The 25,940-nt window shown below is 40.9% G+C and overlaps 1 protein-coding gene across 3 annotated transcripts; it reads left to right on the forward strand.

Annotated features, from left to right (window-relative positions):
* The first annotated feature begins 5,007 nt into the window (after positions 1–5,007).
* ppp1r32 (protein phosphatase 1, regulatory subunit 32) lies at positions 5,008–17,375 on the forward strand. 3 transcript variants are annotated; one of them, XR_004562051.1, is made up of 11 exons: positions 5,008–5,119; positions 5,285–5,467; positions 5,599–5,701; positions 9,803–9,896; positions 10,011–10,047; positions 10,150–10,250; positions 10,333–10,398; positions 10,508–10,568; positions 10,670–10,711; positions 14,252–14,346; positions 17,240–17,375. XR_004562051.1 is itself a non-coding variant. In XM_034175608.1 (10 exons), the coding sequence occupies exons 2-9, from the start codon at positions 5,356–5,358 to the stop codon at positions 10,672–10,674; spliced, it is 579 nt and encodes a 192-aa protein (XP_034031499.1). In that variant the 5' UTR covers positions 5,008–5,119; positions 5,285–5,355; the 3' UTR covers positions 10,675–10,711; positions 14,252–14,479. The 3 variants fall into 3 exon arrangements, 1 of the variants encoding a protein (XP_034031499.1); XR_004562052.1 differs by having other exon boundaries at positions 5,603–5,701; positions 10,333–10,568; XM_034175608.1 differs by lacking the exon at positions 17,240–17,375 and having other exon boundaries at positions 14,252–14,479.
* Positions 17,376–25,940: the final 8,565 nt, after the last annotated feature.

The following is a 25,940-nucleotide window of genomic DNA, read 5'->3' on the forward strand; positions in this document are numbered from 1 at the left end:
ATTTTAAGAGAAATGCATCAATGTTAATTAAAAGGAACCTTATTATGCAGCAAGTAAATGATTCAAAATGCATCACCAATGCAATGAAGGATTCCATCAGGGGGCAAAAGTGTAAGGTTTTACGGTTCAGACTCAGGAGATAAGTGACTTGAACATTTATTCCAAAGATGTAAATTTTACAAATACAAGATAGCCTTTGTTTTAGGGCTGATTCCCATTCCTGACAGTGCTGGAACTCAAACTGAACTCAAATCTTGTTGGAAGAAAGTAGGGGTGGAGCTTACCCCAAGCACTAGACAGGGATCAAGGAATGGTGGGATGGAGGAGGGTGTGGTGCAGGACAGTGACCAGGACGCATAAAGGAACTAAGGGAAGATGACAAGAGGAGGAGGAAGAAACAAGGCCAGTGACAGACTGGGACCAGTGGGAGGCAGCGCTGCACGGAGGCCCAACATTAATCAAACAGGAGGCAGAGGGGGGAGGTGATGGTCTAGTGGTTAAGGTGTTGGGCTTGAGTCCAGAAGATCATGGGTTCAAATCCCTGCCTGACTGGAAAATCATTAAGGGCCCTTGGGCAAGGCCTTTAATCCCCTATTGCTCCCGGTGTGTAGTGAGCGCCTTGTATGGTAGCACCCTGACATCAGGGTGAATGTGAGGCATTGTAAAGCGCTTTGAGCATCTGATGCAGATGGAAAAGCGCTATATAAATGCAGTCCATTTACCATTTAAATGGCTGTGATATTTCCTATTGGTTGTGTTGATGACAAAATTATGAGCAGCTGCTTCTGATTAGATATGCAGGTGTTATTAATTTGCAAATGTGAAGTAAAACTAAAAGCTGTCTTCCTGGTAGAACCTGCACTATGCTACATTTATAGACTGGGCAAGTTAATTTTATATACATTTCCTTATCTGTAGCTATAGATATATATAGATCTATATATCTATATCTATAGATATGACTGAACCATCTAGCATAATTGTAGGGGGATGAGGTAAGGATTCAAATTAGGGTTAGGGTTATGCTTTCAGCTGTGAAACAGCCGAAAGCGGGTGAAGCTCCAGGAATCTGTGGCATTAGAGCTGAACTCCTCTGGGCAGGTGACATTGCAGACAATCTTTGTTTCATTTTCCTCTCTACAGAGTGGAAGAAATGACTTGTTGTCCCAATCTGCAAAGGAAAGGGTGATCGTATGGATTTTAAAAATTGTAGGGGTATCACACTGCTCTCTGTGCTGGGGCAGGTGCTTGCAAGGATTATTACCTCCGCCAAGGAGGTTATGTTTTCGGTTGCGTTTGTTTGTTTGTTTGTTTGTCTGTCTGTTTGTCAGTAGGATAACTCAAAAACTTTTGAATGGATTTTGATGAAATTTTGTGGAGTGGTTGGAAATGACAAGAGGAACAAGTGATTAAATTTTAGTGGTGATCCGGATCACGATCCGGATCCCGATGCTAACGCGTTAGCATGTCTATGGCATTTTCAATGTTAAAAGTTAGCATTAAGCAGTTGCAGCTGTCATCATGTTCGGGTGCATTTGTTTACAAATTGTAATATTTCTTAAATTTATTTTTGTTTATATATTAATAATCTAATGATTATTATATACAATTTTAGAGAAAGAAACAAAAAGAAATAGATCACTGTGCCAAGGAGGGAATCTCTTTAGGGTCAGTGACCCTATGGCCTTGTTTAGAGAAGTGTTTCATAAATGTTAAAAATTCATATATTTGCAGTTTAGTTGAATAATAAATTGAATTTTGTCTCTTATTTGTTTTTGTCTATAAGCACATGCAATATCAATATCTGGGAAAGGTGCAAGTTGCAATAAACTGTGATGCCAAGCGCTAAGGACATGCTATCCAGTCACAGCAGATGAAACTTTTTTACTACTGAGCAAACATCATTGTTACACTTTTTTAGGTTCAATGATTCCACAGCGTGTAGATGTTATGGTGTCAGTGACCCCATGGCCTTGGCGGAGGTTTACACTCTCTGAGTGCTTTTAGTTCCTAATAGGATTCAGTTCCAACTACTTGTTGCTTGCAAAATTTCACCTACAGCTTGACAGAATGATAAAGTCTTGTAATAAAGACTATGACTTATGTTCTAATATTTTTTGTATAGTCTGACACAAAAGGTGTTATGTTGCACATTGTTGAACATAATTACAGTACAATAAATTCTTTCAGCGTCTCACTTTTTGCTCCGGGTCACCACAACGGATCTGATATGGATCTGCACGTTGATTTGGTAGAGGTTCTATGCTGAAACCCTTCTTTGAAAACAACTATATAGATATGTATATTGCATGAAGTAAAAGCTGATATTCTAAACTGTCTCATATTCATCTTTTGATGTGACACCCAAATGCCTTCGGTGTATTCAGCAAAAACAAATCAATTGGCTTTGATGCTCCGATACTTAATAAATGGGGACTGTATAATTACTTACCCAAAAATATGATGGACAACTAGAATAATCTCACTTGTTTTACTTTAATTGAATTTGCTGCTCACGATGTTGCAGAATGGCCTGTCTTGTACCTGATAGGAAGCAAACTGCTTTTGACTTTTAATGTCTCAGCTTATGCCTGAACCGTCCTCTGCCCATCACAGCCTGCCTTTTTAGCATTATGTACACCGCCAAAGCTGGCTGAGACTCAACACGGAAAGAGATGACAATGCAATTTGCTCCAAACCATGCGTGCAAGATTTGCCTATTAAGTACCAAAGTCAAAAAGGAAGCAGGAATGAGATAAGACTGAGAACAGTGAGGCGATGAAGCAGAGAGAGCACCTCTGAGACCTGACTCACAAAGAAGGGTTTTATTCTTCTTTATGTCTGTCTCCCTATTAATTCCATTGCATTCTGTGGCAGACACAAAAACGGGTTATTGAACTGACAGAGAAACTGCAGAGCTTTGCAGGAGAGCATCAAGATGAGAGTTAAGTGGAAAGTTGGCGTGCACAAGAGAACAGTGAGCCATCCAAGTTCTGGAAAGTGTGTGTTGCGCAGGGGGCGGAGGGAGTTGGAGTAGGGTGGGGGGAGCAAGGTTTCATCCCTCCCTGAACTGCAACAGACGGCTGCAAGCAAGCCAAGCACATCAGCTCGATGGGAGACCCTGCCTGCATCACCTAGGTCTATTTTTAGAGCTGCTGCACCCATAATTTTTTTTTTCCCCAAAGCCTCTTCTGTATTCCGAGTGTTATCTCAAGTGAACACTGTTGCAGGTGATGCAGGATTTATTTTTTAGTTTTAAGGTTCTTGAGCATTGCTCAGAGTGACTCCAACAGAGCTGTGCTATAGGTGAATTATGTATAGACAGGACAAGCTGTACTGAGAGTGATGCATTTGCAATCTGCAGGGTTTGTTATACAGCAGCTGCCTCCGCTGATCTGCTCCTGCTGTCTGTCTGAAGTTGTGCTTATAACTAAACTCATCCGCTGTGATTTTTTTATTTTATTTTATTTTATTTTATACTCCAGTAAAACATAGACACTTGTTCTATTCTGCTGCGTGGATCGGTGTGAAATTCATAATTAGAAGTGCCAATAATGTGCACATTGTGTTTAAGAGAAAAGAAGCAGGAAATGAAACTGTCAGTCTCAATGACGCAGGCCTTTCCCTGCAGTTTTTTTCTTTTTTATAGAGAAGATAATGAACAGTTTGAGCTTGGCCTAGTGTCGCAGACCGAACGGTCCCCCCCCCAAAAAAAACAGTCCACCTGCCTTCACTACGTATGCATCATTTAGGACCACAGCAGCTCGTTTGAGTCTGACTCTCTTCACCCAAAGCGATCAAATGGATTAATGGGATTATTAACCATCAGATAACAAGGCGCAGCGCTTTGATTGTTTCATCCGTCTTTTTTGATGAAATAATGCTGAATATATGTGGAAATGATTGTCGTACAAAAGCTTCAGATAACCTTTGCTGAGACAAATGGTCACTGGAGTGCAGTTTGAAGCAAAAACGAGGTGATAATTGGTGAAACACAGCTGATGACGCATGCGCAGTGAGGGGAGGGCGGACCGATTTTTAGGGGGGACCGTTCGGTCGGCGACATCGGCAGCATGTCAGGCATGAAAGGCTGCAGTCGCAATACAAGTAACAGCTTGGTAAAGATAGGCACCACCGCCTGCCAGCCGTGGACAGATGGAGAGAATAAAAGGAGCGAAAAAGTGATGTGGCAGAGGTGAAGCTGCAGCAAGGAAATGAGATGAAGAATATAAAGGCATAGAGTGTGAGAACTAAAAGAATGACGAGGAAATGGCGTGAATATTATTCAGCGAGAGTGACTTGCTGTGGCGGAAAAACAGAGTGTGTAATATCCCACTTAAAGGCAAAATCGGATAGAAAAATCATAGTTATAGCTGAATATGGGAGAGGTGTGGGCAATATTTTTAGCTTTTCCACTTAATTCAAAACTCCTGCAGGAGCCTCATTAGTAAGAATGTGTTCAGGCTTGCGTCTGGAGAAATCCTGCGGCAGACAGAAAAATGGATCTTCTCGCCCCCAGTGTCCTCAATACTCCAGGAAGTGAATGTTTCCTGGAAGTGTAGTTGTATGTGTGCAGATGTATAGATGGCATATGGCATGTTTTGTTCTGCCGAACAACACCGGGTGATGAATTCCTGCCTCAGATGGACATCTTTATGAAGATGTCATGCAAATTTCAAGCCATCCATCATTTTTACATAATGTTACATCTTTTCTGGGCTGGTGTGAGAATGGTTGCAGCCGCAGCGTGACACTGCCACCAAGTGGACTTAGATAGTCATATTCAGTGTGTTGATTTGGTTCAAGAGCTGCCAAGGACACAGTGCACTGGTTTTCATTCTAAGGTGTGAAGAAAATGCTTGTATAGGCTGCAGACAACAAAGCAGGACTTTTGCAGGATCCCCCACTGTAACATTAGGTGATATGGCAGGTTGATGCAGGGAAAACGGGCAATAGTGAAGACAATAAAGCACAGCTTAATAGCATGTTGGTGTAAGTAAAGTCTGCTCTGCAGCTATTCTTGAGCTGTAATCTTATGCCCCTGTGTAGAATCTCCTAGCAACAGTCATCTGTTTACAGGCAAATCAGCAGAAGGTGAACAAACAACCTGGAGTTACAGGTACTGTATGTCTGCAGGGGATGTGAATCTTTATGCACGACAGTTTTTATGTGTTTGACTACAAATCTGCACACTGACAGCTGCTGTAACATAGAACGTTTTGGGGTAGTCAGGTCAGTTACTGTCAAAGCTCAATCAAATGCTTTACAACTTTTGTGGTCACAGCGCTGCGTCTCCTAAGGATTTTTTCTGTCCATCACCGCTGTCAGTGACAGTTTCTGTTGCAGCAGCTACAGATGGCTGAGCAGCAGAGGATAGTCAAGTGGACTGTTGGAGCACCAGACAGCAGGAGGCGAATGACCAGCAACCCCATCAAACTGTACAACACTACGTATGAGGCTTCGTATGGTGAGAGCGCACAATGAGCAGGAACGCTCAATGGCTTAACAACAGGCACAGCTTTGATCCACCTCAGTCATGGTCACATGAGGCTGTTGTCCGCTCACGGTCACTTTTTTGCATCAATGTCTTTCACGCAGGCAGATTCATCTTTCCTCGTAACAGTGGAACGCAATCCTTGTTGAACTTCAAACCAGCTCTGTATAGGCCCAGTTTCAGCCACACAGGCAAACCTTCACTGAGGTACGTTTCAGTCCAGGTAAGGGCTGAATTTAAAAAAAATGAATTGCTGTCAATACTTTCCAAATTGCTTTCTTTGGCTGAATGCCAACACCGATTTTGGTTTTCCATTTCATTTTTCATCATTAGAAACTCAGTATCTGTGGTAGACTTGTGTATTTATACAACTGATATGTTCAGACTTGAAGCACAAATAAACTGCAAGCTGTATTATTTCATTTGTTTATTTGAAGAGGTCAATTGCAGATGGATATGTTTAATTTTAGCATTCAAAATGGTCCTGGAACTGTTGAGCATTAAGCAGTGGAGAACAACTGAGATTCAGCATCATTGGAATGGATGTAGGATGTTATAGTGCATCCAGAAAGTATTCACAGTGCATCACTTTTTACTCATTTTGTTATGTTACAGCCTTATTCCAAAATGGATGAAATGATTTTTTTCCTCTCAAAATTCTACACACAATACCCCATAATGAAAATATGTAAGTTTTTATTGTTTATTTTTGCTAATTTATTAAAAACAAACAAACAAACAAAAAATGAAGAAATCACATGTACATAAGTATTCACAGCCTTTGCCATGAAGCTCAAAATTGAGCTCAGGTGCTTTGTGTTTCCACTGATGATCCTTGAGATGTTTCTATAGCTTAAATGGAGTCCACCTGGCATAAATTCAGTTGACTGAACATGATTTGGAAAGGCAGAAACTTGTCAACATATAAGGTCCCACAGTTGACGGTGCATGTCAGAGCACAAACCAAGCATGAAGTCAAAAATCACCTCTGAGACAGGATTGTCTCAAGGCACAAATCTGGGGAAGGGCACAGAAACATTTCTGTTGCTTTGAAGGTCCCAATGAGCACAGTGGCCTCCATCATCTGTAAATAGCAGAATTTCAGATCCACCAGGATTCTTCCTAGAGCTGGCTGCCCGTCTAAACTGAGCAATCAGGGGTGACCTTTAATAAAATTGCAAAACTTAAAAAACAAAAAAAAAACTTTTTTCATGTTATCATTATGGGGTGCTGTGAGTACAATTTTGAGGAGAAAAAAATAATTTACTCTATTTTGGAATAAGACTATAACATAAAATGTGGAAAAAGAGAAGTCCTGTGAATACTTTCTGAATGTGCTGTGTTTCCTGCGGAAAACTTGTGTTCCCATTCACTTGACTTAATTAAATTTGCATAGTAAGTAGTTTTGGCTGTAGAAAGAGCATACTTGTAATGAAGTATGTGATTGTCATACATATTTTTATGAACAGCAAGGTCAGTTTGTGCGTACAGGAGTTCCAGATGATGGCCTTTAGCAGTAAGATGGTATAATTCAAGAGTAAAGCATGGGGCAGAGTGGGTACAGGAGACAGTTCATCTGGGGTGAATAAATTAGCTTTGCTGGGAAGGTTATCAGTTCCACTGGAAAGAGCAAATCAATATTCCTGATGTTGTGAATGACATATACCAAAGCAGGTTTGATTTGAATAATATTGACATTGAAGGAAATTAACATGATTAGATGTGAACAAATCAAATGCAAATCAGTTAAGAGGAGTTTAGTAGAGCAGCAGATAAGATCAAGACTGTAACCTTTGGAGTGAGTAGGAAAGTCAATAAATAGCTGTAAAATAAAACTGTCCAGACTTGTTGTCAATAAGCATTACTGTCATTGCCCATGTGTATATTAAAAACAGCAGTGTACCGAGGTATCAATGCCCAGGTGTGAGATTACATAGACATTTCTCATATACACCAATCCCAAGCCTCTGCCTGTCAAAAATGAAGCCTATCCCGAAATAGAATAAGTTGCAGGGCCTTAAATGGCCAGTTAAGGCCGTTTCCAAAAAAGGAGCACATTTCTATGGAAGACCTCAAGCAGTGGCTGTGGTGCTGCTTCCGCGCTCTGATCACCCCCCCCCCCCCCCCCCCCCTTAATTATGAAATAATGCTGAATTTATGTGGAAAGGATAGTTGTACAAAAGCTTCAGATATCTGCCACTGAGATAGATGATGACTGGAGTGCAGTTTAAGCAGAAACAAGGGGATAATCAGTGAATTACCAACTCAGTCTCATGGCAAGTCGTGGTTTAGCAGCACGAAATACAACCCCAATTCCAATGAAGTTGGGACGTTGTGTAAAATGTAAATAAAAACAGAATACAATGATTTGCAAAACTTCTTCAACCTATATTCAATTGAATACACCACAAAGACAAGATATTTAATGTTCAAACTGACAGACTTTTTTTTTAAATGGATGCCTGCAACACATTTCAAAAAAGTTGGGACGGGGCAACAAAAGACTGGGACAGTTGATGAATGCTCAAAGAACACCTAATTGGAAACAGGTGAGTCTCATGATTGGATATAAAAGGAGCATCCCTGAAAGGCTCAGCCGTTCACAAGCAAAGATGGGGTGAGGATCACCACTTTGTGAACAACTGCGTGAAAAAAATAGTCCAACAGTTTAAGAACAATGTTTCTCAACGTTCAATTCAAGGAATTTAGGGATTCCATCATCTACAGTCCGCAATATAATCAGAAGATTCAGAGAATCTGGAGAACTTTCTACACATAAGCGGCAAGGCCGAAAACCAACATTGAATGCCCGTGACCTTCGATCCCTCAGGTGGCACTGCATTGAAAACCAACATCACTGTGTAAAGGATCTTACTGTGTGGGCTCAGGAACACTTCAGAAAACCATTGTCAGTTAACACAGTTCGTCGCTACATCTACAAGTGCAAGTTAAAACGCTACCATGCAAAGTGAAAGCCATACACCAACAACATATAGAAACGCCGCCGCCGCCTTCTCTGGGTCCGAGCTCATTTGAAATGGACAGACACAAAGTGGAAAAGTGTGATGTGGTCTGATGAGTCCACATTTCAATTTGTTTTGTGATGTGGTCTGATGAGTCCACATTTCAATTTGTTTTTGGAAATCATGGACATCGTGTTATCTGGACAAAAGAGGAAAAAACATCCAGATTGTTACCAGCGCAAAGTTCAACAGCCAGCATCTGTGATGGTATGGGGTTGTGTTAGTGCCCATGGCATGGGCACCTTACACATCTGTGATGGCACCATCAATGCTGAAAGGTACATCCAGGTTTTGGAGCAACACATGTTGCCATCCAAGCAACGTCTTTTTCAGGGACGTCCCCGCTTATCTCAGCGAGACAATGCCAAGCCACATTCTGCACATGTTACAACAGCGTGGCTTCGTAGTAAAAAGTGTGGGTACTAGACTGGCCTGCCTGCAGTCCAGACCTGTCGCCCATTGAAAATGTGTGGTGCATTATCAAGCGCAAAATACGACAAAGGAGACCCCGGACTGTTGAACAAATGAAGTCGTACATCAAGCAAGAATGGGAAAGAATTCCACCTACAAAGCTTCAACAATTAGTGTCCTCAGTTCCCAAACACTTATTGAGTGTTGTTAGAAGGAAAGGTGATGTAACACAGTGGTAAACAGACCACTGTCCCAAATTTTTTGAAACGTGTTGCAGGTATCCATTTCAAAATGAGCAAATATTTGCATAACAACAATAACGTTTATCAGTTTGAACATTAAATATCTTGTCTTTGTGGTGTATTCAATTGAATATAAGTTGAAGAGGATTTGTAAATCATTGTATCCTGTTTTATTTACATTTTACACAACGTCCCAACTTCAGTGGAAGGGGGGTTGTATACATTAATCTATTGGTTCGTGATATTGTGATGAAAAGCACCACATTTTTGTTACAGCAGCACAAATTCATTGTAATTCATTCCGTGATGGTTGCATGAAATTAAAAGTGAAGTTGGGGGGGGGGGGGTGTTAAGTTAGGATGGGGGGATAGAAGTAGGGTTAGTAATAGTGAGTTACAAAAAAAACCGTCATGAAAATTTGAATCATTTCGTGACGGGAGCACAAAAAAACAAACAAAACAAAACAAACAAAACAAACATGATGTAACACATTTACTGATTCCTCATGGGATTTTTTTGTTTGTTTTAATAAATGTAGAAAACTATAGATACAAACAGGGATATTTTAGATAAACTTGCCTGATGTTGACACTGTGTAGTGAACCCTGTATGGGGGATGCTGTTGTCTACAGACACCTATTATTGGACAGTTTCACATCCCAAACCAAGCGGGATTATCGGCCTCGTGATGGTGGCTTATGTCAGATGAGGACTTTCCCTAAAATAGTGAGTGTGAAAGTTGATTTCAAGTTTTATATGAGTTTTAGTATAACAGAAATATTACAATGAGTCAAACATATCATAAACCATAAATCTTGATTGTGTTGATCTGTTTTGAAGGATATGTCTTTTGTGCCCCACCATCCCGTGACAACAGGTAAATGATAAATCTACATTATGCAGTAAATATTGTTGCCATGAATTAAACCTGCTAAGTTTTTGAACAAATGTAAGATTTACGCACTGCCATTTCCTGTAGCTTCTCAAAGCCATTTGACTGTGGGTCAAAGAGGAGAGTGTGGTTTCACTGAGGGAGCTGACCTTCATCTAATGACATTTCAAGAGAACAAGAGCAACATGGTTCATGTCATTTGTCTGCATAAATATGTGTGGTGCAGCTTTGCCTCAGTAAATCTGTTTTATACCTTTTACAAATGTTCAGGTTGGACTTCGCCCGACAGGAAAGTCAGTCATGAAGACTGATTTCTTGCCGCCATCACAACTACGGGTTGGCCAAAAGCAGTTTCCTTTTGAGCTTTAATTGTTATTAATGCAAGTATAAATGCAATTTTTATCTCATTTAAAATCTTACGTGTCTTTTTGTGCTTGTGTTGGAGGGGGTAGAGAAATTTCACGGTATTTCCAATCGTGTTTTTCAAGAATCAGGATTCACTCATGGTGCCATTGCTCCTCTGACCTACTCTGTGAGTAGCTACACTCCCATCTACCTGCAACAGATTATATTTTTATCTCATCTTTGTGTCCTGCCATTACCACAGATTAAGAAAAGTGCACCAACAGAAGTCTTCATTGGAAAAAAGGTTTATAATACTTTTTATTCTATATTTTTTTTGAGTAACAGTACCAGTGGATGAGTGGAAGAGTTTAAAGGGAATGGATTTGTTAGGGAACCTATTGCAGGGAAGAGACAAAATCATATAATTGAGTAAAAGTATGACTGCACCCATTTATTAGAAATGTTCAAGACTGAGGAAAATGGACAGTGATCAAACTGATGTCATATGTTATGATCTGGAAAAGAACTTTAGAAAGAAAGCTCAGATCAGAGACAAACATATGGGAGAAAGAACTTGGTTTTATACCAGGCAGAGGAACAACTGATGTAGTGTCTGCACTGAGCAAAACAAAAAGACTTATATATGGTGTAAAGTGATACAGTACTGCATCAAGAGGTTTGGAAGTACATGAAGGAGACAGGTCTAAGGACTGTTCAGGATTTAAGACCTGGGTTAAACACACCAACAGGCAAGATTATGTGTTCAGGGACTGCACCACGGATCTTCGTTAAGGTCTTATCTATTTGACATATTTATTGATGTGTTGGCTTTTGGTGTTAAACAGTGTTCCTGGTAGATGCCTTTCACAGATGACATTGTGTAGTTCTGTACCAAGTGGTAGAAGTTAGACTGCAGGTAAAAAAGAAAAATACTGAAAAGAGTAAGTAACTTTAAATCCCTTAAAGTAAGTGTTATCAAAGAAGGGAAATGACATAGAAATAACCCAATGAGTGCAGTCTGGATGGAAGCACTAGAATAGGCTATCAAGAGTAAAAGGTTCTGGTTATAAGTTCTCACACCACCAATGACCTGAGCATTGAAAGGAGCACATAAGAAGCAACTGGGTGTGTCAGCAGTGGTGTAGTCTATGTGATATGCAAGTATGCGCCGTATACCCACTAAGAAAGCTCCAGGATTATCGTATGTCCATTTAGAAATGCTAAAAAAATGTAACAAAATAGTTTTGTGACAGAGGTTTCACTTCAGTGATTTTGTTTTGACTGCGTTAGAAAGCACGGAATGTGGTGGCCAATTAGGTGGCCTTCCGTCCACACAGAGGCAGGTTTAGGCGTGTCCGCAAACGTTTTGTATTATATTGCCATTTCGTCCACACAGAACTGATGTTGTCAGAGCCCTAAACCACTGCTTTTTGAAAATGGGTACCAGAGTAGATAAATCTGAAGATGCTGCCTTCGCGTTTCTGAAACAATGTTGTCATAGCCCCACCTCTCTATCCTCGGCCACTCATAATAGACAATATGTTGTTGTTGTTGTTAACAGGGTAATTTAACATACTTTTGATGGATCCTTAATGGGATTTAGCAGAATGTTGAAGAGATGATGAATGCCTGTGGTGAATGCTGGGACCGTTAGTATTACAGAAAAGACTTTCAGCTTTTAAAATAAGTAATTTTTTTCTAGTTTTTGGTGGCGGGACAAATCAATGGCTTCCTCCAACTCAAGCTGAGAAACGCAACCAAAGCAGACAAACACAGAGGGACTTCTTTAAAAACCTTACGTTTATTCACAAGCAATGTCCACGATAAGGAATTAAAGTATTTCCAGATGGTGTCTTCCAAAACAAGAGCATCTTATGTGGATAACAGTTTTCATCAGGCTGTGATGATGAAACAGGATGAATGGACACAACAGGTCAGATTAAAAGACTTTATATTTACGCTGTATGCTGCTTTGTAAAGTTCTAGCTTGTAGGAGCATTACAGCACCACATACAGACCTGGCATATGTACTACAGCATTTTCAGCAGCTTTGTGTGAATGCAAATATTTCTGAAAGTCTGTAAAATATTTCTTAAAGTCTGTAAGTCTTTTCAAGCTGAGGAACTACTTCACAACATGGTTGAGAAGACATCACTCTGCCATCCAAGTACAGAGGCAAAGTACACCTCTGACGCTTGAGTACAAACATATTTGGAAAATTTTGTAGACTACCAGACTGTTAGTCTGTAGGTGTTCCATCCTTTTCACATTTGCAGTGGATCACTACGTGCTGGGCGCGCCATGCCGGCTGATGTGTTCACAACACGAGAGCCCGGCTCTTTATGACGAGGTGGGCAAGGTAGCGCATTCTCCGACTGCGATGACTCTTGAACTCAGACGCAAATTGGATGACATCTTGGAGCAGATGTGTGCCTTGCAGATGAAGATGAAGATTTAGGAGGTCGGGGAATATTCTTAATTCATAATTGGGAATATTCTTAATTCATAATTGGGCCCGACTGTTTTCCTCCAGAGGAATGTCTTCAGGCCTTGGTGATTATTTGGCTCTTTTCTTATCTTAACCCACAAAGACAATAAACTGTCTTTGTGGGTTGAAGCATGAATCATGCTCCACTCCCTCTCCCCACCACCCTCCTACCCCCATCGCACACCCCCCCACTCCGGCTTCTGCTCACGTCACCCCTTCCCTTCTGCGGGAGGCGGCGCGGTTTTAGCTGCTGCTGGTCCCCGTTCCTCCCACCAAGCTGACGATGGCGCAACTCAGGGTTGCTGCGTCACCTTCATCCACTTGCCTCAATTCGGATAACAGACTTCTTGTATGTGCTGTCTTTAATTCTGATGTGTGCCATTATTATGGTAAACAAGTAATAATTGTGGACTAATTGCTGTCTGAGGTAACTGGAGTGTAAACTTAATTTCTCCACTGTGAGATCAATAAAGTATATCTCATCTCATCTCATGACACAGGAGCTCGAGTGCATCAGGTAATTCATGTAAAACATGAAAGCGAGAACAGTAATCCACGTCATTTCATTACTTCCTGGTGTACGTCTAGGCGGAGGCTAAATCCGCTCGTTATAACAGAAATTTAGTATTATAAATTGTGGTGTTTTATAAATTTTTCCCTCCGCTGCCGTGTGTGCGACGTTCCACATGCTTGCACTGTCTTCATGCACGTGAACACGAGTGTGCATGAAACCGTTGCTGCGGTATCGTGCACGCCTGTCCAACCGTGCGTCCCTCACGACAACAGGTAGAATGTTTCATGGTTCCCCATTTCGTTTTTGGTTCACAGATTTTCTTCCGGTTTCTGCATCTTTTGTGTTATGTGTGAAGGGGCCCTAACCAGAGTAGCTGCGTTCTCTTGCCTGCAAAACTGCCTCGACACGTTTGTGCTCTGGGTCATAAACAAACCACAACACGCCCACTTTCCACCACATTGTGGCTTTTTCTTTGCATTTTCACTTTCTTTGCGTGTAATTTACCCCAAACCCCAATGAAAATCACATGTTTTTTCCCCCGGAAGTAGAGAAATTACGTCATATTTTAGCCCTTTAGCACCTGCCCTCAAACGAGACTGCGGTGCCCAATTGTGTGGGTAAAAGAGTGATAAGAATGGATGTATTTGGTAAATGAAAGAGGAGAAGGGCAAGGTGCAGGCCTGACAGTTAGACAAATGTTCATCAGACACATCCGTACAATCCGTACAAAACCTCGATAAGGGAAGGCTATTTGTTTATTAGTTTTATTTTATTTATTTACTGTAGAAACATACCTATGTGTTTGTAGGTGTTTTGTTGTTATTCTGCTCTTGTTTTTGCAGGAACCCTCCGGATTTGTTCTCAGTACTCCAACCCCACAAGTTTTCCCAAATACACCATTCAGATACTTGGATTTCATTACAAATTATCAGCACGAGTAGGTATCTGTACTTCCACGTACTACTAGAGCTGCAACTATCTATCATTTTCATTTTCTATTAATATCTTTATTGTTTAATTGTACCAATGAAATGCTCAGTCTAAAAATTTAGCTAAAAATAAAGTAAAAGGGGGAGTGTTCATGTTGCTTGTTTTGCCCAACCAACCGTTCAAAATCAGTTAAATAAATGTCTCATTTAGCTGAATTAGCTTCAAAATGTGGAAAGTAGTTTAAACCAGGGGTGGCCAAGTTCGGTCCTCGAGAGCCACATTCCTGACACTCTTAGTTGTCTCCCTGCTCCAACACACCTGAATCCAATGAAAGACTCGTTAGCAGACTTTTAATGAGCCTTTCATTGGATTCAGGTGTGTTGGAGCAGGGAGACAACTAAGAGTGTCAGGAATGTGGCTCTCGAGGACCGAACTTGGCCACCCCTGGTTTAAACCATTCAATAACAGAGTTTAAATGAGACCATTTCTAATTTGATTAAACTCAATTTAAACAATTTGCTGTTTGCTAAGATGGGGAAAATGATTTAAAGGTGCTATGAATGACTGTAAAAAAAAAAAAAAAATAAGAGCAGCTACCATCTATTTTCCATGTAAAGATTTATGGTTCCATGGTGTCCTTTACACAAAATGAAGCAACGCTCTCTATGTGCTCTGAGCTTTTCTGTCCCATGTGTATATTCTTGGTCTGGTCGCACATGTTGGTTTTGAGTCCTGTCCTGTCAAACAGTTGCCCCTTCACCAGGGTTGGGAGGGTTACTTTAAAAATGTATTCCGATACAGTTACTAGTTACCTGTTGAAAAATGTAATCAGTAACGTAATCCAAGTACCATAATATTAAAGTAATGTAATTTGATTACTTTCAATTACTTCTGGATTACTCCAATATCAAATATGCTAATACAGACCAAAGAAACGAAATATAAATAGTCTTGACCACATAGTACAGTTTATTAAGCAAAAATAAAACTTTTTCTTTTACATGGCATGCTCTGTTTTACTTCACATTATGAATTAAGAGCACCCACAATATTGTTTAAAACACACCCAGTGTTCACCTGCTACATTTTCACCAAAAAATGTCAAACAAATGAAGGATAATGAAAACTCAGGCGGTGTGCGGATGAATTTGAAATTAAAAGTGGCTTGCAGAACAATATACAAAACAAAACAAAAGTCTGCTACTTGTTCAGTAAACATAAAATTATCTTACTTTAGTCTTTCACATAGCATTTGCACCATGTTTAACATATCAGTCCACTTACTGAACTTTCAAAATAAGAACAACAGCATAATGAAAACCATTAAGTAAATACTGTCAGTAAGGAGGCGTGGTCGCCATTTTAATTCCGGGCAAGTTAGTGATTTGCGTGCATAGAAGTTCAAGAAACAGGTGGAATATGCCGGAAAGCTGCGCATGTTGGCAAAGCCACAAATGGAGAAACAAGGGAGACAATATTTCCTTCCATAAGTAAGTGGTTTTGGTTATTCTTGTCACTTTGTCCGTGATATTTGGATGATAAACAGCTGTATGTTTCCTGCCGTACCTTTGTCGCCCGATGATATGGACCATTAACTCTTCACTTATGTCTAGTTGATATTTTCCACTGCTAGAGCAGTGTCTAGTTAAAATACTTGTCGTTAGTGATTAAAATTGTTCGACAATTGCAACAGTTGTAAAGTAGGCAGTTCAGTCGAACCCCGACCTCCTGCCCACGGACCAAGTTTAATGCTGCTATCGACCCACAATGCAAAAATAGTAGTAACGCACAGTGACTTGGAGAAGTAACTTTAATCTGATTACTGACTTGGAAAGATTAATGCGTTAGATTACTCGTTACTAAAAAAAGTGGTTAGATTAGAGTAACGCGTTACTGGCATCACTGTCAATGTCAATACTGACTGCTTAACTATTATTACGTTGGCCAAGGGTGTAAAAGAAACCATCAGCATTTATTTATTTATTTATTTGTCTGTCTGTCTGTTAGTAAGATTACGTAAAAACTACTGCACGATTTTTATGAAATTTGCACCACAGTTAGACATTAGGGCGTGGAAGACTCCACTGGATTTTGGAGGTGATCCAGATCTGGATTGGCGGACATCAGAAATCTCTGATTGCTCTTGTTATTATTTATTTATTTTTGACGTGGCAGCTGGTAGCTACCCAAACATAACACTGACAGGCTAAAAACCCAAAACCTAAAAGTCTCCAACTGCCATTCATTCTGCTCATTGCAAAAGAGTGAAGCAGGTTTGGTGAGTGGGTTAGGAGGGAATCTCTACAGTGCATAACATCATGAAACAGTTCAAGGAAAAACAGTTTTACAACATATGCTTCCTTCAAGACAACAGCTATTCCAGGGATGCCCATACATTTTTCAATTCATTCTGCACACATTGCAAAGGTACACCTGCAGATGTAGAGGGTACAGATACTGGACTGGACTGCCTGTGGTCCTGACCTGTGTAGAGACTTCTGAAATTAAAAATGCAACAATAACAACTTCATAGTGTAGTACACCTTAAGATGTGTTTGCAGGAAGAATGGGACAAAATAATACCTGAAATGTTTCATTGCTTGGTATCCTCAGTGCCCAAATGGGTTTTAAGTGTTTTGAGAAGGAAAGGCAACATTATAAAGTGATAAATGCTTTACTGTCCCAACTAATTTTGGGGTGGAGGTGTTGCAGGCGTTAAATGCAGGAATGGATGTAAATTAATAAAACTTTGCATTTTCTGTATCTTCTCAACTTTTTCTGATTTGAGGTTGTAAAACAGGTGGTGTTTGACAAATCAGCTGTTCCATTTATTTGTTTTGTCAGCTCTTTTTGTTCCATAAACTATTGAGAATGAGTTCAGATCAGCTCTTGTTGTCTAGCTTCTGCCATCAAGCTGATGTTACAGCACAGAGATTTGGGGTCGCCGGTGCAGGCGTCATCGCAACCAAAAATGAAAGTGGCTATAGTCGTCACAACATGGACAGGTACATGCACTAAAACTCATATGGTTCCATCATGATACAGCATGTTCCCTAACATGTCTCATTTGTCTCCATCCCCACAGGTTCATCATGAAGGGTTAGATCTGTGAACATGTACAATCAGAATAATAATAAAATAAATCAATCAATAAAGCTTTTAATCACTGACAGTTAAGTATGTACTCTCTCACAGAACAGCCTTTTCACACAGGAAAATACAAATATGGGTGTTTGAGTAAGAAGACATTACAGGCCAAATTAAATCCTATATAATCATCTCCTCATCAGTATTGTTTCACAAAAGCTCTGTCAAATAAAAAAACCCCACACCCCAGCTCATTTTCATCTTTGAGTGATGCCCTTTTGGAGCTGAAAAGCTGCCGGTGGCACAGTTGTGTGAAGTGAGTAGTGGAGGAGATGATGCATTGTCTTGGGCTGATTCACTGTCACTGACCTATGGAGAATGAGAGGAGTGGAAACTGATGAGCAAAATAATTACTCTCAGACTGACTGCAGCTCCCATTCCTACGGACGTCTGCTGTGTGTCAGACTGTTTTACCGCCCACCGGTGAGCAGCGAGGAGCTGAAGGAAAAGCGAGGAGCGTTGTATTTCCAGCGCTGTCACTTTATGGACATTTGGAGCCATAAAACCCACCTGCTGTGGGCTGACTCTGACAAAGTGAACTGGTTTTGCATCATGGACACATGATTGCAAAGACGCACTGCTTGCATATGTGTAATTTTTCTTCATTTGAATAAAAGTATTTCAGACATGTAACCATTTGACATTTACAGGGATCATGTAATGTACGGTGAGGTCCACTGTTTTTGTACTTTTGTCTCTGTTTACCATCACGCCGCAGCTGAAATGAAACAATCGATGTGGACTGTGCTGTAGACTTTCAGCTTTAATTCAAGAAGTAGAAGTAAGCCCGGAGGCCTATCAGAATTATTTCATAATAAAAGACGGGAGAGCGATCAGAGCACCACGGCAGCACATCAGTCTCAGACATGCTGCTGCTGCACTTACGTCATTTTGGAGCATCAGCAGCGATTCACCGATTATCGCCTCATTTCTGCTTAAAACTAACTTTATAATGATTTAAGAGGTTTTACTTTGTCATCTGATGGTTAATAATCCCATTATTCCCTTTGATCGCTTTGGGTGTAGAGACACAGTCTCAGAGAGTCAGAGACTGTTGCTGTCATGCTCTGATCTCTTCCCCTGTCTTTTATGATGAAATAATGCTGAATTTAAATGACTGTTGTACAAAAGCTTCAGGTATCTGTCGCTGAGATAGATGATGACTGGAGTGCAGTTTGAAGCAGAAACGAGGGGATAATCGGTGAATCGCTACTGACGCTCAGAAATGACGCATGCACAGTGAAGGTGCAGTGAAGGTGCAGTGAAGGCGGGAGGACCGATTTTTAGAGGGGGACCATTTGGACGGCGACACCGGTTTTAACTCCAGATTCAGTAGCTTGAAGTGGATGACAGTCTACAACTCCCCCTGGACGGTATTCCAGTCCAATGTAGATTACTTCCCTATCCAAGGCCAGTACCCATTTACAACTGGGTGGGCTGAGACAATGTAGACAAAGTGTCTTGTCCAAGGACATAGACAAGTAGCATGAGCAGGAACTGGACGCACATTCTACATATTGGCAGGCAAACTCCTCATCCACTGCGCTGCCTGCTCTGCAGTTATTGAAATGATTTCAGATTTTTATTGACTGTAATAACAATTCAGGAATTGTAGCCATTTTTATACACAGTCTCTCCTTTTTCAGAGGACATGATTGGACAACTAAATATAAGGATTATTGTTCATACAAATTATTACTTTGACATAGTTTTCTTTAAACAAGTAAGGGGATGGATACATGAACATTTTCAAGCCACTGAATATGTGTTGGACTTCATTTACGTTGTTAAGAAATATAAACAGTACTAGTGTGTTGCCCGTTGGGATCCCCGGGCTCTAGATTAGGTAGTGTTTATAAGATAGGTACCTGACATTTTTCAAGGGTGGTTTTTTTTTGTTTTTTTTTTTGAAGGGGGTGGTAGTCAAGTGGTTAGTGTCCTTGGTTTCAGTGCAGAAGGTTCCCACTTCAAACCCCACCCTTGTAACATTTCTCCATGTAATGTGGAGTTGCAACAGGAAGGGCATCTGGTGTAAAACCTGTGCCAATTTAACATGCAGATCCACCTTGGATTTGTTGTGGTGACTGGGGCCATTTTAAGGTATTTGGGGGCCCCAAGCAAACTGGACTTGGAGGCGCCCCACCACATCTGCCCAAAGCCAACACGAACCACAGCATAGACATACCATTTAAGCTCACACTTTATATCAAAAAAATATTTCTTTGACAGTGCATTTGAACATTTGCAAAAACCCCACCACCACCCCATAATAAAACGAAAGAAAGGAAATTGTGGAGGAACTACAAAATTCAAAATACTTCAAAAAGGTGCACAGTAACTAAAACATACTTTTAAAATGTTATTAAAATAATTTATTAACAAAAGTAATATTTAAATGTGAACATATAAAACAAAACACTTCCATATGCAAAAAAAAAAAAAAAAAAAAAAATCACATTCTTCACAAACAACCTATATATAAATGGTGCAAGTTGCTTAGTAATTTTAAAATCCAACATAAGGGAGAGTCATAAGGGAGAGAATTTTTGCTGAAGTTTTATATTTTGCCGGTGTCCCAAGTCCCTTTGAAATGAACTACCAGTAGTGGTCTTCGGTTCGGGTGAACGGGGCGGCATTTATGAGGGGCAGCAGCCACAGCACCGTGGACAGGAGCACATACAAAATAAATAAATCATCTGCACCGCAATGCAGTTTTCTTGTCACTGGGTGTGGAATTGGCAAATTTCTGCTTTGCCCCCAAGATGGTGAAGGATTTTAGCCACGCTAATGCTCCCCAGAATCCATTTTACTAAAAAAAAATAAAGTCTGAAGGAACTAAATAACATGGTGAGATGGTGAGGACCTTCCAGGCATGTGAGAGGCAAATAAAGAAAAAGAAAAATGCTAATAATGGTGGGGGGTCAAGAGGCAGAGCCGAAGGGTTTTAGCCATTCTAATGCTCCCCACAATCAATTTTACTGAAAAAAAAAGTCTGAAGGGCTTAAATGACATGGTGACATGGTGAGGAGCTTCCAGGCATGTGAGAGGCAAATAAAGATAAAGAAAAATGCTAATAATGGTGGTGGTGGTGGTGGTGGTGGTGGTGGGGGGGGGGTCAAGAGGGGGAGCTGAAGGGTTTTGCTCCCCAGAACCATTTTACTGAAAAAAAGTCTGAAGGACCTAAATGACATGGTAAGAGGCTTCACTCATTAATGTCGGTGACATAAACGTATTATTTACTGTTGTTGTAAATTATTATTTATTGATCATTCAATAAATCTTTCGATCTCGAGAATACAGAAGTTTCTGTTTTTGAAATTCTACTTAGCAATGATATTTTCATGAATACCTTTACTAAACCCACATGTATGTACCATTAAAGCCTGCAATGGTTATTTCAGGAGACTCAGAAGAGAGGAGTATCATGTAATTATTTTTTTAATTTAACCTTTAATCAGGTTAGTCCCATTGAGACTGAGATCTCTTTTTCAAGGGAGACCTGGGCAATTATAGTTTCCAACCCACCTAACCTGCATGTCTTTAAATGTGGGAGGAAACCAGAGCACCCAGAGGAAACCCACGCAAACACAGGGAGAACATGCAAACTTCACACAGAAATGCCACAGATGGCGATCGATCCCATGACCTTTCTGCTGTGAGGCAACAGTGCTAACCACTAATCCACCGTGCTTAGTTTCTCATTAACAAATCATGTCAGTCTATTTAAAGTATGTTCATCTCAAGACCTTCATACACCCAAGCAGTTTTGAACTATGGTGTATCACATACAATCAACACGATATATTTACATCAACCTACTCCGATGTTCAGTCCAAGGCTTTGCCTTTGTTATATTATATAGATAGTACTAATACAATAACATGCTTTTGGTGGGCAGTATGCATTTTCAGAGTCCCTCTGTCCACGCCCAGTCACCCCAAATGACCGATATTCGCCTGAGTTAGATGAGCGCGAATATCTGTCATTTTGGGCGACTGGGCGTGGACAGAGGGACTCTGAAAATGCATACCACCCTCCAAAAGCATGTTATTTGCATTATTATCACTGACTGAGATACACAACATGTGGAATCACATTAATATTTAATGTCATTTCAAAATGCATGACACCCAGCAAGCACGTACATAAAAAGTTGGCTCACTTTAACTTTTGTCGTGTCGGCTGGTACCGCACTGCTCTCCAAATTCATCAGGGCGTCCTCATCAAGCTGGTTGCTTTGGCTGCTGTTCATTGTCGTACTATCCATGATAAAATCATCCGGAATATCCATATTGGGACCAACACACACTTCTCACCTTTTCATGTTATCATCTGCGTACAGTTCTTGGGTTGCGCATGATATGATGTCATCACTTTATGCACAACCCACCCACTACCCAATACCCGTCCGCTACTGCGGGCAGGTATGGACAGGTAGCGTAAATGTAAATCTATGCTACCGGCCCAGCAACGCCTCAGTAAGTGATAATAATGGATGGCAGTAGTGACTGTGCAGGAAGGAGGCTAGTGAAGAAAGCAACCAAGGCATATATTACAACTGTCAAAGGAGTTAAAGGCTTCTGCATGTGTGATTGGATAAACTGTGCATAATTTTGAGCATCAATGGATAGTTTCATGGTGGAGTGACACACAGAAAGAGGTTTTTTTTCTGCACTGGTCAAGCCGTGGGGCTTGGCCAGCAAATAAGTAGCTGAGTGAGTGAATTAGACCTCGACAGCCACCTGGTGTTGGCAATTAATGCTCTCATCTTGTAACTCACCAAATTAAACAGCATATTATGAGGATCCACTCTACTGCATCTGGTGAATTTTGATGCACTAGCATCAAGGCAATATCTCAGAGACATGCTGCCTCCTGCTGGATGGTTGGTGGAAGCACTCACCTTCACATGAACATCAGTTAAGTTAATGGACTGTGGACACAGGATAAATTCATGAAAAATACAAAATACTGTTTTTAAAAGATGTAGTTTATTTGCCTTCTGGACACTGAACCACACCGTGCTAACGTGAGCGCTCCACCCTGCTAACAAGCTAGTGGCCTCAAGAAAAAAAAATGTAATAATACAATAACATGCTTTTGGAGGGCAGTATGCATTTTCAAGAGGCCCAACGTCCATGCCCAGTCACCCAAAATGACAGATATTCGCCCGAGTTAGACGAGGGTGAATATCTGTCATTTTGGGTGACTGGGATGGACGGAGGGACTCAGAAAAATGCATACCGCATGACAACAGCTTGTTTTATTTGCATTATCATCACTTTTTACTGAGATACGCAACACGTAACGCGTACATAAAAAGTTGACTCACTTAACTTTTGTCGTGTCGGCTGGCGCGCGCTGCTCTCCAAATTTGCCAGTGCATCCTCATCAAACTGGCTGCTTTAGCTGCTGTTCACTGTCGTACTATCCGTGAGAAAATCATCCAGAATATCCATATTGGGACCAAAACACACTTCTCGCCTTTTCATCTTTTCCTCTGCGGACAGTTCTTGGGCTGCGTGCCCTATGACGACATTTGTTTACGCACAACGGGTGGGTATAGCCAGATAGCATCGACGGAAATCTACGATACCGGCCTAGCAACGGCCCGGTAAAGTGATAATAATGCTCAATATGTGGTCAAATCCTAGACAAAATGTGCAACAGAATAGGCAACTAATGTGACATTCCAGATAACTAGTGTAAGTCTGAAATATCAGATCTCCGACTAGGAAAAGTGCAACGAAACGCCACTTGAAATAGGAGTCCCTACTTCTTACAAAGTCAGGGAAATCAGTCTCCTCCGACTTCACCGAAAGAAGAATGAATAGCAGCACTCACAGAGGTGCACACAGTGAAGGGTAAAACATCAACTAACAGACTATAAACTACATTTATCTATATTTATTGTTTATATGAGACATCACCAATTAACACAACTTATGCATAGAATTTGGCATGTCGCTATAGTACAGGGGCAGATCCAGGATTTTGTAAGGGGGGGGTGGATTTTTAAGTGCCATTTTCTGCATTTTGGTGCATATTTTACCACAAAATACACAGCAGAGAAAATAAACTGTATAACCTATTTTTATTCATTTGAACCTGTATTGTACAATCTTGAATGTGACGTTATAATAACAAGTGAGAACATTTGAAATGTCTATGGCTACACCCTGATGGTTTGGTATAAATGTGTCTGAGTCACTTGTAGAATAGAGGGTTCACAAACAGCATTCAATGGGGAATTACATTTTTTTGGTCGGGGGTGGGGGGGGGGGGCAGAGTGTGCTAGACTCCCATTATTCAGAGAATAGCGACATGACGAGTCGAAAAAATAGACTTCGCTGTTAATCTATCTGCATGTAAACCCAGCTATTTTATTTATTTATTCATTGAAAATGCCGGGTTGTTGTGCATTTGGAGGCCACAACAAGTGCTAAAAGATGTACAGATTCCTTTCAGATCCAAACAGAAGAACAAATTGGGAAAATAAAGTCAGCCATGTGGGATGGAAGCTGACATCGTCGTCAAAGCTTTGTGAGGTAAATTTATTGTTCAGTGACATGTACAGTAAAACTCACCTAAATCTTCATCATATATAAACCACATATTCGCAGTCAGGGGACAAAAAAGTCCCAATGTTTTTGTATTGTTTTCCATGTAATAAACACCATATATATTTTGTATAACAGGTTTTTTACTCACATCAAATAAAATGTCCCGTCCGATCACAATGTATTTCCATTCAAAACCCCTCCCATGTGGGACCAGAGACATTTCCATGATTAAAAGACTGGCTGTTTATTTTTTCACACCGCGCTCAGACATGGACTCGCAACTGTTGTGAAAGTGTCGTGACACGGACCCACAACAGGGGGCGTTAATGAACGGACAATGGATAAGCCAAAAGTAACAATTTAATGTTGTGAATCGCACAACGACATACAGACAATAACAATATGGTGGAATGTCAATTATACACCAGGTGACGTGTGGGCAGGCTCGACGATAGAAGACGCCTGGCGAGAGAAGAGCCGGATCCCACACAGCTTCCACCACCAACGGAGCTGAAGAACACCGGAGCCGCCAAGCCCTGCGCCCCAGGTGGCTGCTGTCTTCAGCAGTCAGACCCGGTACTGCTGGCAGAAAACAGAGACAGTCCTGATGAGTGTGAGTTCGCACACTCAGTAATCCCACAGTCTGTATACAGTTAGGAGGGAAAACCTCCACCTCCAATCACACACTCGTGCAGCTCCTGTTTAACCACTTATCTGGTTTGGGGTGTGAGGCAAAGCCGTCGCAGTCCACACCAAACGCCAATACCGCAGATAAGGACACCGTCACAGGAAAATGGCTGCAAATGAGATCAGACTATTAGTCAGTGTTTAGTTCAGCAGAGAAATTACCTGAACTGTAGCTGATTTCTCGGCGGGGAGGTGGAGTTGCAGTCCGGCCTTTATGGTGGTGGTGATGAGTAGTGAATGAGTGACAGCTGGTACGGATGATATGTGACAGCTGTCACTCCCAGTCGCTCCAACGCCCTCTAGTGCTTGAAGCCCGCACTTCAAGCAGGGCGCCACCTTGTGGTGGTGGGCCAGCAGTACCTCCTCTTCAGTGGCCCACACAACAGCAACCTGACCTGCACCTTTTAAATCAGACAGCAAAAGGCTGTGATTTGACACGTTCCTGTTTTCATTCTTTCCTTTCATATTTTAATAGCTTTTTCAGTGTGCACGCTGATTTATTCATTAAATAAATCATCATAAATTGTAAATTTATGTACATTTGGTAGCTTAACTATTTTTATATTTATTTTGATAGTACCTGTACCTGGATGTGGTCCTGCATGTGATTAACTGATTAAAAAAAGTTGAAAACATAAAAGGTTCATTCAGTAGTTCAGCACATTTGGCCCCAAAATGGCACCATATTCTAAGTTGACGCTACTCTCTGAATAAAGGGAGACCCTAGCGTGTACCTCTCCACCACCCTCCCTGGATGTGCCCCTGCTATAATGTATTTTTAAATAGGCTTTGTTTTCTAAGCTGTGACTCAATGAAGGCGATACAGTGTATAACGAAGTATAACAGCGCCTCATCCATTGTTTTCCCTATGAATTAATTTATGTATGCAAGAAGACTGGATTGCCGACAGGCAAAGTGTCTCTTCAAAAACAAGGCAGATATCTTATCATGAGCATCCATGTTTTTGTTTACGTTCAACTTTGTTCACCTGGAACGCTTTGCAGTCGGACCTAGTACACTCCAAGTGGGATAACTCTGACATCCCAGTTTTCTGGAATGTAGCATAAAACAGGAATAGACAGAACTTGTGGCTGTGGATAGAGCCAAAAAATTTTTACCTGTTCCATAAAATAGCAGTGGAAACACTCCTCCAGAGTATTTCAAATACTTTTTTTTAATATTGTTCCAGAGTCAGCATCAGAAG

The sequence above is a fragment of the Thalassophryne amazonica genome, chromosome 8, assembly GCF_902500255.1.
Source record: "Thalassophryne amazonica chromosome 8, fThaAma1.1, whole genome shotgun sequence".
Taxonomy (NCBI): Eukaryota; Metazoa; Chordata; class Actinopteri; order Batrachoidiformes; family Batrachoididae; genus Thalassophryne; species Thalassophryne amazonica.

Coding starts and splice junctions, on each gene's coding strand:
- ppp1r32 (XM_034175608.1), top strand. CDS start 5,356: ATGGCTGAGCAGCAGAGGATAGTCAAGTGGACTGTTGGAGCACCAGAC. Junction 9,897..10,010: donor TGAGGACTTTCCCTAAAATA/GTGAGTGTGAAA, acceptor TCTGTTTTGAAG/GATATGTCTTTTGTGCCCCA. Junction 10,399..10,507: donor TGCCGCCATCACAACTACGG/GTTGGCCAAAAG, acceptor CTTGTGTTGGAG/GGGGTAGAGAAATTTCACGG.